The sequence below is a fragment of the Neolamprologus brichardi genome, chromosome 20, assembly GCF_056152115.1.
Source record: "Neolamprologus brichardi isolate AB-2024 chromosome 20, ASM5615211v1, whole genome shotgun sequence".
NCBI lineage: Eukaryota > Metazoa > Chordata > Actinopteri > Cichliformes > Cichlidae > Neolamprologus > Neolamprologus brichardi.
The window spans coordinates 16,413,216-16,433,605 of record NC_142123.1 but is presented as its reverse complement, the minus strand read 5'-3'; the positions used below and the strand labels follow the sequence as shown (position 1 = coordinate 16,433,605).

Genomic DNA, 20,390 nt, shown 5'->3' with positions numbered 1-20,390 from the left:
GGCCCTACTACAAAACCAGCTATGGTGGAATGGTCCCAGTTTTCTTGTATCAGAAGATCGGATACGTGAGTCTGAAGATGAAAACATTTCAGACGAAATAAATGTAGAACTTAAATCCAGTTATCAAATAGCCATGCTGTTTGCTGCTAATGACACTGTTATCTGTGAACCAATACTGAAGCTTGAGAGTTACAGCAAACTGAAGAGAGTGCTCAGAGAAGAGAGTGACAGCATGGATTAGGAGATTCATAGCTAATGCAAAAACAACGATGCAACCAAAGATGCAAGGTGAGCTGACAGCAAATGAGCTTCTTGATGCTGAGAAGTACTGGATTAAGGCTTCACAACATCACAGTTTTCACCAGGAGGTCCAGAGACTGAAGGTAGGAAAACCTATGATGAATGACAGTAAGATTCAGGAACTGAAACTATTCCTTGATGAAGATGAGCTGCTTAGTGTTGGAGGCAGGCTGCAGCAGTCGGACTTCACATTCAGAGAGCAGCATCCTTGGATTCTGCCAAACAAACACAGATTTTCAGAACTGCTGATAGAGGACTGTTACAAAAGGGTGATGCATTCAGGAGTAAGGGACACTCTTGTACAAATAAGAGAGAGATATTGGATCATCCGGGCCCAGCAGCTGGTTAAGAGCATTGTGACCAGATGCACTGTGTGTAAGAGGTTTAAGGCAAAGGCTGGGCATCAGCTAAATGCACCTTTGCCTAGGGACAGAATATCCAAGTCACCACCATTCGAAGTTGCAGGTGTGGATTTTGCTGGGCCGCTCTATGTGAAAACAGAGGATTCTGTGAAAAGATCCTACCTTGCCCTATTTACCTGTGCTGTGACACGAGCGGTCCATTTAGAGCTTGTGTCAGATCAGTCAACTGAGACATTTTTGCTAGCGTTGAAGAGATTCATTGCCAGGAGAGGGCTATGCAGAGTTATCTATTCTGACAATGCCAGAACATTTAAGAGAGCAGACCAAGATTTGAAGGAGCTGTGGAAGACAATTAAAGACCCACATTTGCTGGAGTTTTTCTCGGAAAGAGGAATTACTTGGAAGTTCATTGCAGAAAGAGCAGCCTGGTGGGGTGGATTCTGGGAACGTCTTGTCAGATCAGTGAAAATCTGCCTCAAGAAGGTGCTAGGTAGAGCTTCACTCCACTTTGAAGAAATGTGTACTGTGTTGGCGGAAGTCGAAGTGACTCTGAACTCTAGGCGTCTCACCTTTGTGCACAACGAGGTAAATGAACCGCAACCACTTACTCCAGCCCACTTTTTGGTGGGCAAACGACTGACATCTCTACCACCCAAGTCAATCCCGAAGGACAAACACCATCCAACACCTAAGAAAGAGGACATTACTCGGAGATGGAGATACCGGCATAAACTCATGACCAACTTCTGGAACACCTGGAGAAGGGACTATCTGTTGGAGCTGAAGTCAGCTCATTGCTGTGACGCTTCAAAGCCTACACCCCTAAAACTAGGGGATGTCGTGCTCATTGGGCATGACAACCTCCCCAGACAAGTGTGGAAACTTGGAAGAATTGAAGAAATGTTTCCTGGTCGAGACGGTCTCGTTAGATCTTGCTTAGTTCGCACGACAACAGGAACTCTGTTAAGAAGACCGATTCAGTTGTTGTATAACCTAGAGCTTTAGATGAGGGGGGGGGGGATGTTGTAACTTTATTGCAGTTTATTGTTTGATAACAGCATTTTGGTTATTTTGTAAGTGATTTAAGTGTTAGTCACATGTTTAGTGAGAGCTGTTAATTATAGATTTAATTTTCTTCTAAAGGGAAGCGTTTAACAGGTATTTTCATTAGAAAACTGCGTTTCCCAGAATCCTCTGTGGTAGACGAAAGTAACTCTGGGTTTTTAGCTAGCAAAGAAAGTTTCGGGAAGCCATTATATGTTGCTCTGATGTCGAGAAGTTTATTTGTTGTACATTCCCCTTTTTGAAGCCTTATATAAAGACTATCGTTTCTACAACTGATGTCCGATCCATTTTTTTGGCTAATTGGCTTCGCCACAACACACAATGTTGGTAAGCTAGTGACATTACACGTAAAGTTTCAGCGTGAGTCTGCTGGACTGTGTGTTTTGTATCTTGTGGCCAGGCACGCATTGAGATAAAGTGAGGCTAACCCAGCCGTTCGCTAATAAGGACTACTGTAGACTGCCGTTTCGTTAAAGTTGTGGAACGTAACAAGCTGCAGAGGATCGTTACCGAACTGGGTAACGACTCACGGACCCCAGATAGTCACTCAGAGTACCTCTGGCAACGTGGGAAGCTAAAACAGGTAGCTTGTGGAGCACGTGGAGATAACAGACCTTCCTCATCTTTGTGCTACTGCATTCAGAGCCAGTGCTTTTGGAGGAGCTGAAAACAGCCTGTTGCCTGGAATAATCTGGTGGGAGGTGCAAGTTTCACAAGGTACTGAGTTTACTTATTTATTTATTTATTTTTTGCTCGTTGAGTGAAGAACTTCCGGTTGGGAGATCTTTTGGATTTATACTGGAGCAATACAGGCCAGATTCACACTGCATTAGAGAAGTGAAACTAATGCAAATGTTCTGTAAACCTGCATTCTTTTTAATGACCAGCAGGCGGCGACTCCTATAATTGTAAAAGACCTCTCCAATTGTATCGAAGTCAGTGGCAAACTTGCACTTAGCTCTCAGTAAACATTTTCACTTCAACATGAAAATGATTTTATAAATTTAATTAACTAGCTCATATACAATAGCTAATAGCTTATTATTGACAAATCGTGGCTGGTGAGTGTGCAGTGTTATGCTCTCATGATGATTTCAAAAAGCAAAGTTGACAACATATGTGTGTGCTTCATTCTTGTTAAAAACAGGGTCAATAATTCAAAAATCTCTGTTTTAAGTGTCTTTAAAGGAAAGAGAAGCCCAGCTGTTTGACATGAAAGAGATGCAATTATTTTATAGTTTTAAAACAAATGTATTAGTGTGCATGGAATCCAGTTGACAAGGTATTCAACTAATTTGAGACCACCACTTACCTCTCCTTTCTCGTTCCTGATTCGTCGGTTAAAGTCTTTGCCCTCTAGACAGATAAAATCATCTCCGGGGTGGATGATGCCACATTTAGCAGCAATGGCCCTGGCTGTGTTAATGTTATCGCCAGTCACCATCCGCACTGTAATGCCTGCACGCTGACACTTACGGATGGCTTCAGGCACCTTGGAGGACAAGGACGTTTGTTCACAAAAAAATATAACAATATTATTTTTAACAGCACAGTCGCATTATGGCATGAACAAACCCAAAGAACCAATTCAAATTCCAACTATTCCAAAACACATGCTAGCTCTCAAATCCCATACTTCCATACTGACACTTGAAAAAGTGTATTCACTCAGTAAAGGACACCTAAATGCTAAGTGTTTGACGAGTGGCCAGATGGTGTACTCAGTTGCTGAGTGGACACATCTTGCCCTCGACTGTCACTGTCCTGAGTAATACAAAGCAGCAACCGAAGGACCACCAAACAATTTCCAGCCAGTGGAAGGAGCAGAAATCATCAGTACAATAATCATACTAATGCTAGCTTGCTACCTATATGGCTAACAGCACAATTTACTTAATACACAAGTATATATGTTGTGAACTATACAAAAATGAAAATGGATATAGCCAAATTACCTAAACTGAGGCAAACAAACACACTTCGTTGTATCCTACCTCAGGCCGTACAGGATCCTCTATCCCAACTACAGTGATGCAGGTCAACTCCGTTACTATCTCTGTCTCGTTGTCCCATTCTGGTTCCGGATTGGATGGAAGGTCACGGTATGCAATGCATATGGTCCTCAACCCCTCACATGCCATGGGCTCAATCACCTATTAATAATCATTATTGCAGCAATAATCAGGAAGATTAGACTACACTATATTGTCCTGTATATAACATTTAAATATGAATACACAGCTGGAAGGAAAAGACCTCAAGCTGCAGACAGCAGTAATGTAAAGATGAGGTGACTAAAGCTGCCACAGTGGAAACTGAACTACTGAGCTAGAACAAAATTGTGTAAGAAATTATTTTTCTCACGGCAGAAGTTGTTTATCAAAACGCAAATGTAGGCCAGTCAGGCAGTCTGTCAATTAACAATACTCAGCCTGCGCAGGCTTAGAACTATGTGGAACAAATACATGTGTTTTGCTGTTAAAAATTTTAGTTACATCAAAGCTGATCTGGTGAACACGTATAGCAGATTTAGAATGTAAGTCTACCAACGCTGGTCTTAACTCACATTCTGTTCTGTGATGCTTATGGTGTTTAGTGTGACTCCAAGTGTGACTTCTTATCTATAATGTGTGAATAATATTTTTACTAGTGGATATTTAAGGTACAATATGGGCAGACTGAGTCAGGAAAGCAGTGGCCTTACAGAGTTTTTATCTGGTTTCACAAAGTAACAGCCAAACGTAATGATGCTGCAATAGGCCTCTGTCTATCAGCAAAATACTGATACAAGAGATCCTTGAGGCAGCACCACTGGTGAAGCTTGTGCTTATCATGACAATTTCACAATGTAATAAGAGGTGTCGGCATCTCAAAGTTTGTCCTACACAATAGCATAGCTCCTCACTAACATTACGCATCTAACAAGATTATTAAACAAAAGAGGTACAGTATTCAACTCTGTACAACTCTGTATACTGTTTTATTTCACTTTCATAGCTTTCTCATATTTCTGTTTGCAGCTTTACCTGCTTGGCATAAAACAGCAGAAAGGCACAGTTAGAGACTGTGACGATTACTTTAAGTTTTGGCACTCAGCACTCAATCTGGGTTTTAGTTTCTGTTTAAGTCACCCCTCTGGATAGAATTTCTGTTTGATGTTTGTGGAAAACAAAAGAAAATCTATCATGTTTTGTGACATGTAAAATCTTCTAGTTTCTGAAAATGGAAAGTCTTGAAAATTACTGAGAAGGTAGCTAAAATCTATTAGGAGAAGGACTTTTAGAATGATACAATGAAGGAATCAGAAAGTCTTACCTGTTTTACCATCTCATCTCTGTCACGTGGGCGGAAACTGCGAGATTCTCCATTGGCATCGAGGATGTAGGAACACCTGGACAACAGATGAAGATTTTTGAGGAGGAAAAAGAGCAGTTTTTATTTTACAGATTAAAACCATTTAAACAATTACATTAAACACAGTGTGAGCTGTTGCTGTTATATTAGTTTACATAATCTCATGTAACACCAGACCACTTCCTCCTTTGCTCATCCTCCCCTATCACTCACTTCTTTAACATGATTTCAGATGCTCCTTTGCTGTAAAGCCGGAAGGAACCATCAGGCAGCTTGATCACCGTGCTCATGGATTTACGCACTGAGTTGAATGTATACACCTGAGAGAGAGGGGAGATGTGTGATACATAAGAGTACAATCAAAAATAGACTTTAATATCTCTGACTTAATGCCCCACGGGGTGTGCTGAAGGTGTACTTAAGGGTTTGAATCTTTATCAATGTGAGAAATCATGCTTGCTGCACTGTCAGCATGTCGACTCATCATAAAGTAGGGGAAATCAGCTATACCCTCATCATTTCATCACTGAAAAGCAATTGTGGTTTATGTAGCTATGAATAATGATGATTTGAGTCATCACTGTGATCTGCCAGCACCAAGGAAAACAACACGCTTGTTTGTCTCCCATCATTGTAGCGGAGAGAATGCTGTTGAACCCAATCGTCAAGAGAGTGTTTGAAAATCCTGTAAGATTTTACAGCAGAGGTGTCAAACTCAGATTTACCAAGTCTGATACCCCTTCTCATTTAGCAAGTTTAAAGATTGCACAATGAGAATCAAATCAAGGGCCAAATGTACAACATAGTTCAGTTCAATTCCATTTCAGTTATTCAGCAACAAATCACAATTAAGTATAATCCTTGCGACCTGCTTACATCCTCAAAAGTGCAACAGAATGCAGTTCTTGCTTTGTTTTGAGGACACTGAGTGTGATTAGCTCCCACTTGATTTTGTTTATTAAAGCATATTGTGAAAATGTATAATTTAATTCTCAGACTTTAAAAAACACAATATAAAGTCTGTTGATTCTTTCAGTTAGATGAGTTCATATACATAGTGACCTAACCTTCTGGCAAACTTTTACTAAAATGTTCTAAAAATAAAAATTTAACTGGTAAAAGTGAAATGTGCTGCATGAGTTCCTACCTTGTACAGTCGCTCCTCAGGGATCTGCTCTCTGATGGGGGCATAGTCCTGTTGTAGGTCTAATACAAATCCCAGCAGGCCACACTCTGTCTTGTTGCCCACCTGCTTTGCCAAACCCCCTTCCACATCAGGTGGCTGATGGAAAGTTAGTTGAGTTGTTTGATTGGAGAGCGAGAAATGATGGAGGGCAGAGAAAGTACAAAAATAAAAATGACATTAAAGAAAAGGAACAGGAAAAAGAAAACCCACAAGTCCAATTAATTAGTGACAACCAAGGACCGGTAAAGCATTATTAAACCAGAGAGCAACCTGCAACATAATGGCACCTCTGTCAATACATGACTCACTAAGATCTTGGAGGTGTAGGCGCTGTTGATTGCGATAGCATTGACTAACAGATTCAGTGTCCGGGGGTTGATTTGTCCAGGTTCTGGGATCACACGGTGGTGCACATCACCTGAAAACAAGAATATCACGTTAATCCACATTGGTAATAGATTTTTTCTGTGCTGCTATTGTGCCATCAAGCTGATAATGAGTCACCCATGACAGAAAGTTGTTTTGTCAAGACAGAAGACTGCTATGCTGCTAAAGCTTTTTTCCCCATTGTTTCCACTGGTGAGTTTTTGTAAGAGGAATGTATGTAGTACAGTTATGTGCCAATACATTACTGACGGCATTTCACAGAGGCACTGTTTTCATCATGCAGAGTGCTGCTGAGCCTGTCAGAACAGTTGTATAACGTATTCTGTGGCTCTGCAGGCGCTTTGTCAAGCCCTAGAAAATAACCCTGCCGATGTCATCACGTGACTACAAATTTATGACAGAAAGTAATTGTTACAAACTAGGACATTGTGTTTGAATGACATCGTTAGAAACTACTGAGTAAAAAGGATTCAGTATGTTTTGGAGCTTGACTCATAGCAAGAATTAAAAGTCAAAAGTTCATCTTAGCCTCTGCCAGTCACTGTTAACCAATCTTTTTGAAACACGTTTCTTAACTTTGTAAAAGTGAGAAGTCTGATTTTGAAAAAGAAACATGAAATATAAACAGCAACAAAAAAGAAGAGGTGGCTGTAACCAATTCATTGTGGATGTAGAGAGACAGTCAACAACTAGCATGTAATGTATTAATTAACAACGACAACTATTATTGTTGTAAAAGAGTTATATAAAGCTGCGCATCATCTGCAAAACAGTCAAAAGATCTAATATTTCTGGACACACTGAGCAGGCGCATGCATAAACAACAGTTCCATCTCCTTTATACCTTGAGGCAATGTTAAAAGGGATGTCATATATTTATTGTTTCAAATCATAGGTCAACGTTTCAATTAATGAGGTCAGTTTATAGAATCTTTCAATTTATTTATTTAACTAGAACTAGACTGTCACTAATTGCAATACTGAACTACACTACAGAATATTAGAATAGATGAAAGTTTGATTCATTCTAATATGAACTAAGGGAGAGGCCAGCCACCCTTCGGAGGAAGCTCATTTCTGCCGATTGTATCCGTGATCTCATTCTTTCAGTCACTACCCACAACTCTTCAGCATTCACAAATTTGTTCACCAATCTTCAGCATGGCATTTATGAATTATCACTTGTACTCACCGATGTAAGCCTGCACTACAGTCATGCGGTTCGTGGTGAGGGTGCCTGTCTTGTCAGAGCAGATGGCCGTAGCATTACCCATGGTCTCACACGCATCAAGGTGCCGTACAAGGTTGTTGTCTTTCATCATTTTCTATAAATGACATAGCAGTGTGTGAGGGGAGGACAGGAGGGAGGGTGGGATGGTGTGAATGAGGATAGATAGATAGATAGATAGATAGATAGATAGATAGATAGATAGATAGATAGATAGATAGATAGATAGATAGATAGATAGATAAGGATAAGGGAGGATATGGAGAAAATGTTAAATGTAGAATGAATGTATTAATAGTATACTCTACGACACCAAACCCTTTTTCTGAAACTAGATGGACACTTTCTTAAGGTTCTCAATTATATTCTTTTAGAAAACTGATTTAGACACACCTCCTCCCCATCTTACCTGCCACCAGTGTCTAGACTCCGGAGGGTCCTGTTCTAATTCCTAACACCACTGGGATTCTGTTCTGCTATCATGGGTCATCTGAGTCTAATTGCCAAATATGTTAATAGCATTCTGTATCTCAATAAATCACTTCACTTCTTACAAATGAGCTCTCTTCATTGAACTGGCACAGTGGGATTCTCATGGTCATTTCAGAGATCTTAATTATTTATTTATTTTCTTCATAAGGATTTCTGCTCTTTTATTAGGTTCCATTTTTAGTTTTCACATTTCCTGTGTTTTAAAGTATTCAGCAAAGAGTTTTTCACATTTCCTTTTATCACAACATGTAATTACCCCACTTTACCTTACATTTGACCTTGTATACGTGACTGTAAATGTCACTGGAACAACATGTGTACCACTTTGCAAGAGGAAAGAACAAAGATTGCAATGATAATTTAATGGATTAAAGACTGTGTGAAAGAACCACTGAAATCAGTGCAATATCACCCTTTTTGGGGACTTGCCTAGCCCTAGAGGGGGCCTCACAGATGCCAATCCTCAGTTTCCCTGGCCCTTCCTCTGCCCGACCCTCCAGTGATAAGAGTGGGCAGGTTCAGCCTGTCATTCTCTGTCCTCTTCGCTCTCCAGATAACCTCCAACATCTCCATCTATATTCAACCTTGAGGAAAAGGGGCTTGGGGCAGCGAAGAAAGGCTGGTTACAAGACTGAGTACGGTGGCCTCACACCAGAGAAGTCTCTCTTTCAATTTCTGAGGATTCAAGACTCTGCGCTAGCCTGCTCTCCTGCCTCAGGATGGCCGTTCAGCGTACCAGAGCTCCCGCTGCCTGGCCCGTCAGCCTTGTCGTTTACATGGGAACATACAGCACGGGACTGTTTGCCAGCCTGTGTCAGCCAAGCTGGGTTTTCCAAGACCATGCCTGTCATGAGTAAGACTGACGTGTGCCTTTTCTGAGTTGGCCAATCTAAAATTTGTGTTTCCTCTTCATCAGTCGGTCGATATGTCTGGGACCATGAAGTTTGTTTCTTTAATGAACATTAAGAACGTTGAGTCTTGTCTTCCTGAGCCAGCTAATAAACAAAGTGTGTTTTGTATTTCAGAAACGGTTAATAAGAAGAACATGTTTGATGCTTCTGTACTGGCCAAATTTAAAACAGTGTTTCCTTTTGCTAAGCTAGTAGACAAGATAAGTCCATATGGTCTTACAGAGTTGATCTTTTCAGAAAGTGATATTGTGTTTTGTCCAGCCTTTTTAAAGCCTGTTTCTGTGACTGAGCCACTCTCCCCAGAGACTGTTAAGGTTTCACAGCATGTCTCCCCAATAACTGATTCACAGCACGACTCCCTGGAGACCATTAGTGGTTTGGCTGAGCTGGCCTCCCCAGAAACTGTTGCCCTGCTGGGGGTTTCCTCAAAGACTGCTAAGAGCGCAACTATGCTAAGCAGCCTAAAAGACTGTTCTGCTTCCTAGCTTGGTTTTGTAGAGACTGCTGCTCCACCAAGGGCCACTCCAGAACCTAACCCTTCACCTTTCCCATCCCCCAGAGTGAGCGTAGCCAGGATCCACCCTGTCCCTGCATCTGTACCCACTCCCAGCTGTGGTTCCTTCTACTGGTCCCTGCTTCCCAGGGAAGCTAGTGCCCAGACAGGGCTCAGCATGTCACTACTCCTGTTCCAGTCCCCAGGATGAAGGTGGCTAAGTCTCTTTTAGCTGACTTTTTTTCCCATGACAGTCTCAGCGTGAAGCCAACGTGACCAGCTAAAGAAGTAGCAGTTCCTACATGTCCATGTGGTTAATCATTCATTAAAGCTGACAGGCGAATGTACCTTGACAGAGTAAGCCAGAGAGATTGTGACAGCGAGAGGTAAGCCTTCTGGGACAGCAACAACCAGCACAGTGACTCCAATAATGAAGAACTTGACAAAGTACTGGATGTAGACTGGAGTGCACTCTGGCAACCATGAGCGACCTGCAACACACAGCAAACTGCATATTAAACCTACACAACCTCTGTTGAAAGCCTAAGAAATATTCGACATGACAAGAAAACACTGTTGTGTTTAAAACAGTAATGAGCGATTGTATATGTTGGGAAGCTGCATAAACACAAACCTTCAACGACAAATGTGTTGATGACAAAGAACAGCACCAAAATGATGACAGTGATGGCTGACATCACCAAACCTGTAGGGAGAATAAGGAAGAGACAACTCATCAGAGTTGCTCAGTCAAGACTGCATTGCATTTTATGTTGGGCCTGTAGTGACACATGCCAAGAATAAAAACATGTCGTTCACATTCTTGTAGCAGTCAAGAACATCATCTTGCACACATGCCTGTCTCTGAACAGTAATACAGCATCTTTCTACCCAAGTTTTCACACTTTCACACTCAGACCTTAACACTATTCCCACAATTTGTTTTTCATACTGAGAAACCCATACATTGTTGCAACAAAAGCTCAGTAGGACATACAGCTGCAGATTCCACTTTGTGTGCTGATATTTTAGAGGACACTGAAACTATAAGGGCGTGAAATTCTGCCCGGTATAGGGATGAGTTGTGTACCTGCTTTGCCAATCTGAACAGCCAGTTTTGTGAGCTTTCCCTGCAACACACTCTTCTCTTTCTTTGGAACATTGGTCTTCTTCTTCTCTCTGTCCTCTACCTCTCCTCCTTCTGCACTCTTCAGAGGTTGCATCTCCATGGCAACTCCCCCATCCTGTTTTTTGGCTGAAAAACACACACAGCAAAAAGATTTGAAAACTGTAAATGTCTTCAGCACCTGACAATAAAACAAACTCACTCGACATGCAAACCAAATTCCAACCAAACACAAGCCTCTACCTTTGTTCTGATTGTTCTCCACTGCACCATCAGGTTGCTTTCCTGAGACAAAAGGAGGCCAAGTTAGACAGGGCCATAAAGGTCAAAGAACAAGAACACAAAAAATAATAAAACAAATAGTGCATTTTTATTGTGACAACTTGCAGAAACAGAAAACACACAGAACAATACTAAAGGGAACAGTTCATACTTCATACACTGGGTTATACAAGAGAGTGAGAGACATTTTCAAAGGTATTATCCAAAGGTAATCCACATAATCTGATATCACCACAATGGTGTTCCTACAACATGACCAATGTTGCTCTGGTAGTCACCTCACACAAATGGTTTTGGCTTCATGGCATTGTTCCAATCAGTGTTTTCTCCATTAAAAAAAAAAACACAAAATAGCACTAGAAACAAAGATCATGCTTCCCTTATATAGGCTTCTCTTGACAAGCTTCCTGTAAAATATAAAATTGAATTGAATTTAAAACCATTTTCTTCACATACAAAGTCTTCAATAATAAGGTGCAGCCATATTTTAAAGACCTCATAGTACCACATTATACTAATAGAGCACTTTGCTTTCAGACTGCAGGTCTAATTACTGAAGGCACTCTTCTGTGGAACCAGCTCTTGGTTTGATATTGGGAGACAAACAGTTGACGATTAGATTTAAAACATTCCTTTTTGATAAATCTTATAGTTACGACCGCATCAGGTAACCTTGTAGCATTCCTTAGTTACAATGTAAAAGGCTGCTGGGAGATTTCTTGTGATACACTGAGCATTTCTTCTCCACTAACTTCTTTTCAAGCCCAGATGTTAATGTCCCTACTGCTGCATATCATTATTTTTTGTCTTCTCTCTTTCCAATAGATTGTATTTTGTCCTTGTTTCTCCATGCTCTCATTTTTTCTCATAGGGGATCTTCTGATTGTTAGTATTAATATTAATTCCGCTATATTAATATTGTGGAGTCATCACTATATAAAGTTTTGCTGTAGTGATTTTAGGATAAAAAAGGTGTGTGTGTGTGCGGGGGGGGGGGTTGTGACAGCTGCTCTCAAACCAGTGTGGGATAAAACCAAACAACTTAAAATTGGTTAAAAATTCCACAGCACTTGCCATAATCTTTGACTTGTTGTCTTGTTGTTGTCTCTTGAATGTTTACTATGTACTGATGAAAAAAATAAAAGTCCACTAAGTCTTAATATTTCGTTTCCCCACTCCTGCACACCCACCACAACAACATGAGTTGCAATAACAGTTCCAGAGTAACATCATTATGATACTGCAGGATGAACATCAACACGGTGATATCAGATACAAAGTGGCATCATACGGCACTGTCACTTTCACTGTGTACACTATGAGGTCAATTCATTGGTTGAGGAAAGGAGTGGGGCGGATAACTTTATGCTCACATACCATTGGTGACTGTGCTGTAACTGGCATCTGTAGTGATGAGCAACTCAGTACTCTCCTCTGTTAAATGTGTGACAAAGGAAGGTTTTTGTGGGAAGGGGCACATGAAGGATTTGGCAAAAAGGGAAAAACAAAAAACAGCAAATCTGTATAAAAAAACTCAAGAAGTGAATGTGGTTGTATGCACAGCTCTGCGTGCGTAATGCGTATTGCATAGAATGAAACCTCAATATAGGAGACAGATTAAAGAAGAAACGTAAACAGCCCCACAGCAAAATCCCACTGCATGAGGAAAAACTAACAAGTTCTGGCATTTGTAGAAGTCTTCTGAATAATGTATTAGTTCCAGTAAACGAGTGTCTGAATGATCCAGCCCACAGAGGCAGCTGCACTGAGCTGCAACACATCCCAGGATGCAACAAACACTTTGGGAACAGAACGAAAACAACAAGCTGTAAGAGTATTCTTTAATAAAATAAGTGTCATCAGGCTTTTTGTTGCTGTCTATTTCTGCATTCCAGGAACATGCGTTCTCCTTTTTCAAGACGTCAACAGTAGCAGACGCATTTCAATGCAGAAGTGAGAACTGCAGCAGTACTGTAGAGGCACAGAAGAGTGCACTAATAATGATATTAACCTTAAGTGCTTCTGAAAGTATTTGTAGCTTCTGCTGTCTGCAGCTCTGCTTTGACTGCATGGCTCCCATGGAACAAATATGAGCACAGACTAATGCTTTGTGCACTGACCAACCAACACTCTTCCCTGAAACTCTCCAGCTGCCTCACTCTCCCCTGCTCTTTTAATAATTGATTCAATCTGCAGCCTCAACCTCTCTCTCTCAGATTAAGGGTGGGGAGGAGAGACAGTGGAGGGCAATGCCAGAGAGAGGAAAGTGAAAGAGGGCACAGGAGCGGGGTAAACAAGAGAAACAGTGAAAGAATCGGAGAATGACGGACAGGCTGATAGAAGAAAGGGAAAATGAGAAAACAAGTGGGGAAAGAGAAAGGGAAACAGGTAGGGGAGAGAGAGATGACGAGGATGTGGGCTAAATTATCTATGAGGTTAAACTGGTGTGTTTCCTGTTGAAGCTCTTATCTGAAATTATTCAGGCATTCAGCTAACCCCATACACACACATCCCAGCACACGCATGTCACAATGTGTGAGCATGGATGGATTATGAAACAATAGCCCCCTGGGCACAGACATGTAACAGCAGCCCCCCCCCCCCCCCCCCCCACACACACACACACACACATAAGAGCAAGACCTCCCTATTGAAGCAGACACAAAAGAAGATGGCTGTGTTATTTGTATTTTCTTTACCATATTGTGTCTTATTTTTATGCTGGGTTTTATGTCTTTTGTGTTTGTTTTGCTTGTTTGATTATTTTGTTTTTGTTGGTGTGTGTCTCTTTGTAATCATCTTGGACATGTCCTTATAGATTTTTCTCATGAGCACAGTCTCATTTAGTTACAATTTCAATGTAATTTCATTTATATAGCATCAAATCACAACAACAGTTGCCTCGAGGCTCTTTGTATTAGTGAGTGTTTTAAGCTTACCACACTGTGAATTTTTATTTTTTGTTTTGTTTTTCTTTTCTTTTTTTTAAATTTCAGTTAAATAATGTTGTAGTATGTGTGTCAGATGCTAACCAAAAGATAGTAAAGAAAGGGCGACTAAACCAAAGATCACAGAGGTGATAAAAGAGAGAGCTTTATCTGCTTCATCTTTTTACATCCTCTACTGGTTTGAATATATCAACAACAATACTGCACGTATTAATAATAAAGATGAAAATATTTAAACCTATCATAAAGGTGAAACGCATCTTCAACAAAATTATCTTAATTATTGTCATTTATTGTCTCCACTGGGTCACTTACCTTTCTTCTCTTTCCCATCTTCCTCCACATCTCCAGCTCCCAGGAGAGTGAAGATGATGCCTGTCTGTGAGTTGACACCAACAGCTGTCACCAGCATCCTCCCCGAGCCCTCCATCACATGGGTACCTTTAATAGTTTAGATGAGTGCTACATGTAAAGTGTTGGTCTCAATAGTTACAGTAAAAAAAGACCTGGAGGAAAAAAATTAGTTAAGGCTAAAACCTAACCCTCAGGAGCAGGGTCACAAAAATACTGACATGTCTTTCATTGACTTGAATTGATGGCAAAAAACTCACAAGACTTGACTTGGTGACCCATAGTATTTATAAATTGAATATGTTTGTATAGTTTTGCAATCTGTTACTTTACCAGACAGTTATGAATAATAAATAACATCACGAGGATGTGCTTTATCTTCATAGCTGCATGCACACTTGTAGTTGCAACTGCTGGCGCAAGAGCAGCATGAAAAAAACTCAGACTGCACAAGCCAACTAAAAATTAGCCACTGGATGTTTCATTCTGTTTAAAAGCTACAGCTTGTTTCCGCCTTATGTTTGGTATCAGGCCGACAGGTACTTTACCAGAGCTTTTTCATTGGTTGCTGGAAAAAAAGTAGTGACACAGACAAACAACAACTCCCCCCAAAGGGCAATTGCTATACTAAAACTTTGATGATGTTTTTATTACAACATGTTGATGAGGGCCTGCTTTTATAACATGCTGATGTCTGACCTTTGACCTATGAACTTGAAGCATTACATACTATAATTGTGTATTGTATTACCTTTACCCATATGGTTGGAGCAGAAGTGGCTGAAATCTTTGGCTTCTATAAGCTGTAAAACTTAAGATTTAAGATATATTCATGCAGTGTGTAATTCTCCAAAAGTTTATGGTGTCATTGTGATGTCACAGGGTGTTGTACTGAAGAAAGAAAAAGTGTGTTGCATTGTTCTCTCCATAATATATCAAATGGTATATTGTGGAGGTAAGCATCAACGACACAGAGCTCTCAGTTCTCACTCCTTCTTTATTCGTCTCCAACATCAACTGAACATATCGCGCCACAAAACACAGGAACACACTTCCTCAACAGTGGGTGTGAGTGGAGCCCTCTAGTGGTCCGCCACACATGCCCCCCCCGAACACCCAGCAGAACTAGTCCAGGACCCGGCGCTTAAGTAAACGGCCGGAACGGCTGAACCGGGGGGGTGGGGAACTGACAGAGGGCAACCCAGCCCGGGAGAGAGGCTGGCACTGGCGGTCAGAAAAAGCTGCAGACGACTCGGACTCCGTTGATTTTGGGTCGCTCCTGGGGGAAAAAACAGAATCCATCAGCCCGGTGGCAGGTGGGCGGCCGCGGCGAGGGGCCTGGGCCGGGACCACCTGATCCTCCTGCATAACATGTGCAGGCTTAAGTCTGTCAACAGAGACAACCTCCTGCCGACCGCCAAAGTCCAAAATGAAATGTGCCTGACGAAAACGAAACGAGCAGAGTCCAACGAACTCGGAACAAAACTGTCAGGCAGGCAGTGGTGCACAGGACCAGGAACAGGAAATGAGTCTCTTGGGGGGCGAAAAGGCAACAAAGAGGTATCGAAACATGGGGGAGGGCTCTCAGGTAAGAATTCCCCGGGGACCCGTAGAGGCTGGCCGAGGACCAGTTCAGCCGGGGAAACCCCGAGGTCTTCTTTAACCGCGCTACGCAATCCCAGCAAAACCCACGGAAGACGGTCGACCCAGTCGCCACCTGTTAAGGAAGCCCGGAGCGTGGCCTTAAGTGACCGGTGAAACCGTTCGCACATCCCGTTAGCTTGCGGGTGGTATGCTGTGGTGCGGTGGACCTTGACCCCCAGGCCGTCAGCCATAGCAGACCAAAGCTCAGAAACAAACTGGGGGCCCCTGTCCGAGGTAATGTCAGCCGGGGGACCGAAACGTGAAACCCACGTTGACAAAAATGCCCTGGCCACCGTCACCGCTGTCGTGGACGCCAGGGGTACCGCCTCCGGCCACCTGGTCGTGCGGTCCACCACAGTCAAAAGGTGCGTGAAACCCTGTGACTGCGGTAAGGGACCAACCAGGTCCACATGAACGTGATCGAAACGCCTACCCGGGACACGGAAAGGTTCGAGGGGTGCCTGTGTGTGCCGGTGGATTTTCGAGCGTTGGCATGGGATACAAACCGCCGCCCATTCTTTCACCGTCTTGCGAAGGCCCGGCCAAACGAACCTGGCGCTGACCAGCTTGACTGAGGCCCGGACGCCGGGATGAGAGAGGGCATGCACCGAGTCAAAAACACGACGACGCCACGAAAGGGGAACCAGCGGGCGGGGACAGCCGGTGGAAACGTCGCAAAGAAGGTGCGGTCCGCCGTTCCACACCGGGGTGTCCTCCAGCACGAGGCCCGTTTTTGCTGACTGAAGGGCAAGGACGTCCGGGTCAGCACGTTGCTCAGCGGCCATGGCAGCGTAGTCGACGCCGACATACACCGGAGAAACCAGCACACGTGAGAGACAGTCAGCGACGTGGTTGGACTTACCAGCCACATGCTGAATGTCTGTGGTAAATTCTGAAATGGCCGCCAACTGGCGCTGCTGGCGTGCGCTCCATGGGTCAGAGACCTTGGACATTGCAAACGTCAAAGGTTTGTGGTCAACGTACGCAGTAAAGTTGCGACCCTCGAGGAAAAAACGAAAATGTCGTGTCGCGAGGTGCAGGGCCAGCAACTCCCTGTCAAAAACACTGTACTTGCGTTCAGCATCCCGGAGCGTACGACTGAAAAAGGCGAGCGGTTGCCAGAGACCTGAAACCCGCTGTTCCAACACCCCACCCACTGCCACGTCGGACGCATCGGTGGTCAACGCGATCTCCGCCGACGGAAACGGGTGGGCCAGCAGGGCGGCATCAGCCAGTGCAGACTTGGCTGCGGAAAATGCATGAACGCGTTCCGGCAGCCAGTCAACCGGATCTTTGGCTGTTTTACCTATTAAGGCAGCATAGAGTGGCTGTAGCAGGTGGGCAGCTCTGGGGAGAAAGCGGTTGTAAAAATTTATCATCCCCAAGAACTCCTGCAACGCTTTAACCGACGTGGGACGCGGAAAAGCCGAAACAGCCTGGACTCTGTCGGGCAACGGAACCACACCTTCAGCGGAAATGTGGTGCCCGAGGAAATCCAGAACAGGCAACCCAAACTGGCACTGCGCTGCCAAACGTTGGAAAACCTGGCGCAGATGGGACTCGTGCTGGCTCGCTGAGCAGCTGGCCACCAATATATCGTCCAGATAAACAAAAACGAACGGCAGCCCACGCAAAACGGAGTCCATCAGCCGCTGAAAGGTCTGGGCGGCACCTTTCAGGCCAAACGGCATGCGCAAAAACTCGAACAAGCCGAAGGGGGTAATGACAGCGGTTTTAGGAACGTCTTCGGCGCGCACGGGAACTTGGTGATACCCCCGCACCAAGTCAATTTTAGAAAAAATCGACGTTCCGGCGAGATTGGCAGAAAAATCCTGAATGTGGGGGATGGGGTAACGGTCATTCTCCGTGGCATTATTTAAACGGCGGAAATCTCCGCATGGACGCCACCGACCGTCCGATTTGGGCACCATGTGAAGCGGAGAGGCCCATGCACTGTTCGAACGCTGTACAATGCCAAGCCGCTCCATGGCTGCAAACTCTTCCCGAGCGACGGACAGTTTCGCGGGGTCGAGGCGGCGCGCGCGCGCGAACACCGGGGGCCCGACCGTGGGAATATAATGCTCAACCCCATGCTTCGTTACCGTGCTAGAGAAATTAGGGACAGACAGCAATGGAAACTCTAAAAGCAAACGCTGAAAAGCATCCCCGGAGGTCACTACATTTGCCCGAATCAGGGGCTCGGCGGCCCGAGTAAAACAGGGTAGCGAAGAAAACGAGAGAGCATCAATTAAACGTCTGTTAGCAACATCGACAAGCAGTCCATGAGCACACAGAAAATCAGCACCTAAAATAGGTACAGAGCTAGCGGCAACAACAAAGTTCCACTGGAAATCCCGGCCATGAAAACAAACAGTCACCAACCTTTCCCCAAACGTTTTGATGGGAGAGCCATTAGCTGCGATGAGCTGCGGCCCACAGTTCGCTGCTAGTCCGTTGGCAGCGGTAGGGGGAAGGAGGCTCTTCTGGGAGCCGGAGTCCACGAGAAAACGTCTCCCGGAGCGCGAGTCCTCTATGAAGAGCAGCCTTTCTGTATTGCCAGCGGTCGCGGCTGCTACGGCGCGCTGGCGGGTCCGTTTCCCTGGGCCGTGAAAGCGCAAGGCGGCAGGCAGCGACGCGCTCTGTCGCCAAAACGCTGATGGTAGAAACAGATGCTCTTTCTGCGGTGCCGGCGTGTAGCAACCCCTGCCGTCAGCAAGGGGGCGGATGCTCCGGGGGAGGCAGGTGGAGGCGTGGAAGGTGCCGCCGGCGAGTCCGTAGCCAGGGCGTGAACGTCGAAAGTGCGGCTAGCCAGGAGAATGCGATCCACTTCTTCAGCCAGGGAGCGATAATCCTTTGCAGGCAGAAGCGGGGAGTTTGCGAGGACAGCTCTCACGGCGGCCGGTAGTTGGCGGAGGAAGAGGTGGGCGAAGAGGAATCCACCGTCATCCGGCCCGAGCAACGATAGCATGTTCTCCATGAGCTCGAGCGCGGTACCGCCACCCAAGCCTGACAGGTTGAGGAGCTTTTCTGCTCGTTCAGCATCGGAGAGGGCATAGCGCCGAAGAAGCAGCTCTTTGAGGGCAGCGTATTTCCCTTGGGCGGGTGGGTCCCGGAGGAGCGTCATCGCGCGACGGGTGGCCAGCGGGTTGAGCGAGGCCACCACATGGTGATACTTTGTGTCGTCAGCGGAGATGCCGCGAAGGGCGAACTGAGCCTCCACGTGTACGAACCATGACGGGGGGTCATGGAGCCAAAAGTCCGGCAGTTTCAGCGCCACAGCGAACGTAGCTGCAACAGGAGGCGGAGGTCCAGCGGCCGCTGATGCATCCATAGCGGAGTCTGCGTTATCTGCGGCCCGTTGCATGCTCGAGTCAGGGGTCACCAATGTGAAGGTAAGCATCAACGACACAGAGCTCTCAGTTCTCACTCCTTCTTTATTCGTCTCCAACATCAACTGAACATATCGCGCCACAAAACACAGGAACACACTTCCTCAACAGTGGGTGTGAGTGGAGCCCTCTAGTGGTCCGCCACAATATTGGTTTAATTTTTTGACCTTTATTCAATGTTTAGCCAACCTAGGTACCAATGTCCCCCAAGGCATTGTGAAGTTGCGAAGTTTGAAGATGAATTACAAATAATTGTGGGTAATATGAAGTTTTTACTGATTTTGACATTTGGTGTTGGTGTTGACTTGACCCAATTTTCACCAAAATTAAATCAGCTCGAGCTGATATTGGTAGCTACCACCACACAAACTGTAATTAGAATGTTGATATCTTAATAACTGTGGACTCTAGACTGCTAACAAACAGACAAAAAAGTGAACAGAATAATCTCTCTGATCTCTCTTTCTGGTGGGAGAATTAAATATAATAAACAGTGAGCTAAGGGGCATTAAATACCCAGTACATTTAAGTATGTACTTAAAAATACCTGGGGGGAAAAACACTTGCCACTTTTTGAGCAAAAAAACAACAAACCTGAGAGCAGCATGGGGTCCTTATCCACAGATTTGCGTACATGGTCAGACTCTCCGGTAAGAGAGCTCTCATCTATCTTCAGATCATTTCCTTGGACCAAGATACCATCAGCTGGCAGTAGGTCACCTGAACATAGACATACACATATCAGTGTTTTACTCAGCTTGCTTGCATTATATATCCTCACTATTACTGCACAGCACCAATTAAATTCACTTGACTTTAACTGCTTTTTATGCCATTTCCCTCTCTCGCTGTCTCTTTTTTTCTCACTGCAG

The 20,390-nt window shown here is 44.2% G+C and overlaps 1 protein-coding gene and 1 pseudogene across 3 annotated transcripts in view; both read right to left on the bottom strand.

Annotated features, from left to right (window-relative positions):
* atp2b3b (ATPase plasma membrane Ca2+ transporting 3b) overlaps window positions 1-20,390 on the bottom strand; it is a 91,811-nt gene that overhangs the window by 40,368 nt on the left and 31,053 nt on the right. For 2 of the 3 annotated variants that reach the window (XM_087834167.1, XM_087834169.1), the window contains exons 5-17: window positions 20,113-20,238; window positions 14,450-14,575; window positions 11,148-11,189; window positions 10,869-11,033; window positions 10,413-10,484; window positions 10,127-10,269; window positions 7,847-7,979; window positions 6,576-6,685; window positions 6,229-6,363; window positions 5,295-5,401; window positions 5,043-5,118; window positions 3,722-3,880; window positions 3,040-3,219 (exon numbers count right to left, since the gene is read on the bottom strand). In XM_087834167.1, coding sequence (XP_087690293.1) covers window positions 3,040-3,219; window positions 3,722-3,880; window positions 5,043-5,118; window positions 5,295-5,401; window positions 6,229-6,363; window positions 6,576-6,685; window positions 7,847-7,979; window positions 10,127-10,269; window positions 10,413-10,484; window positions 10,869-11,033; window positions 11,148-11,189; window positions 14,450-14,575; window positions 20,113-20,238 — 1,574 coding nt within the window. Of the gene's footprint in view, window positions 1-3,039; window positions 3,220-3,721; window positions 3,881-5,042; window positions 5,119-5,294; window positions 5,402-6,228; window positions 6,364-6,575; window positions 6,686-7,846; window positions 7,980-10,126; window positions 10,270-10,412; window positions 10,485-10,868; window positions 11,034-11,147; window positions 11,190-12,563; window positions 12,621-14,449; window positions 14,576-20,112; window positions 20,239-20,390 lie in introns of all 3 variants that reach the window. The other variant, XM_087834166.1, reaches the window with a different exon arrangement.
* Window positions 18,164-19,512, bottom strand: LOC148096950 (uncharacterized; annotated as a pseudogene).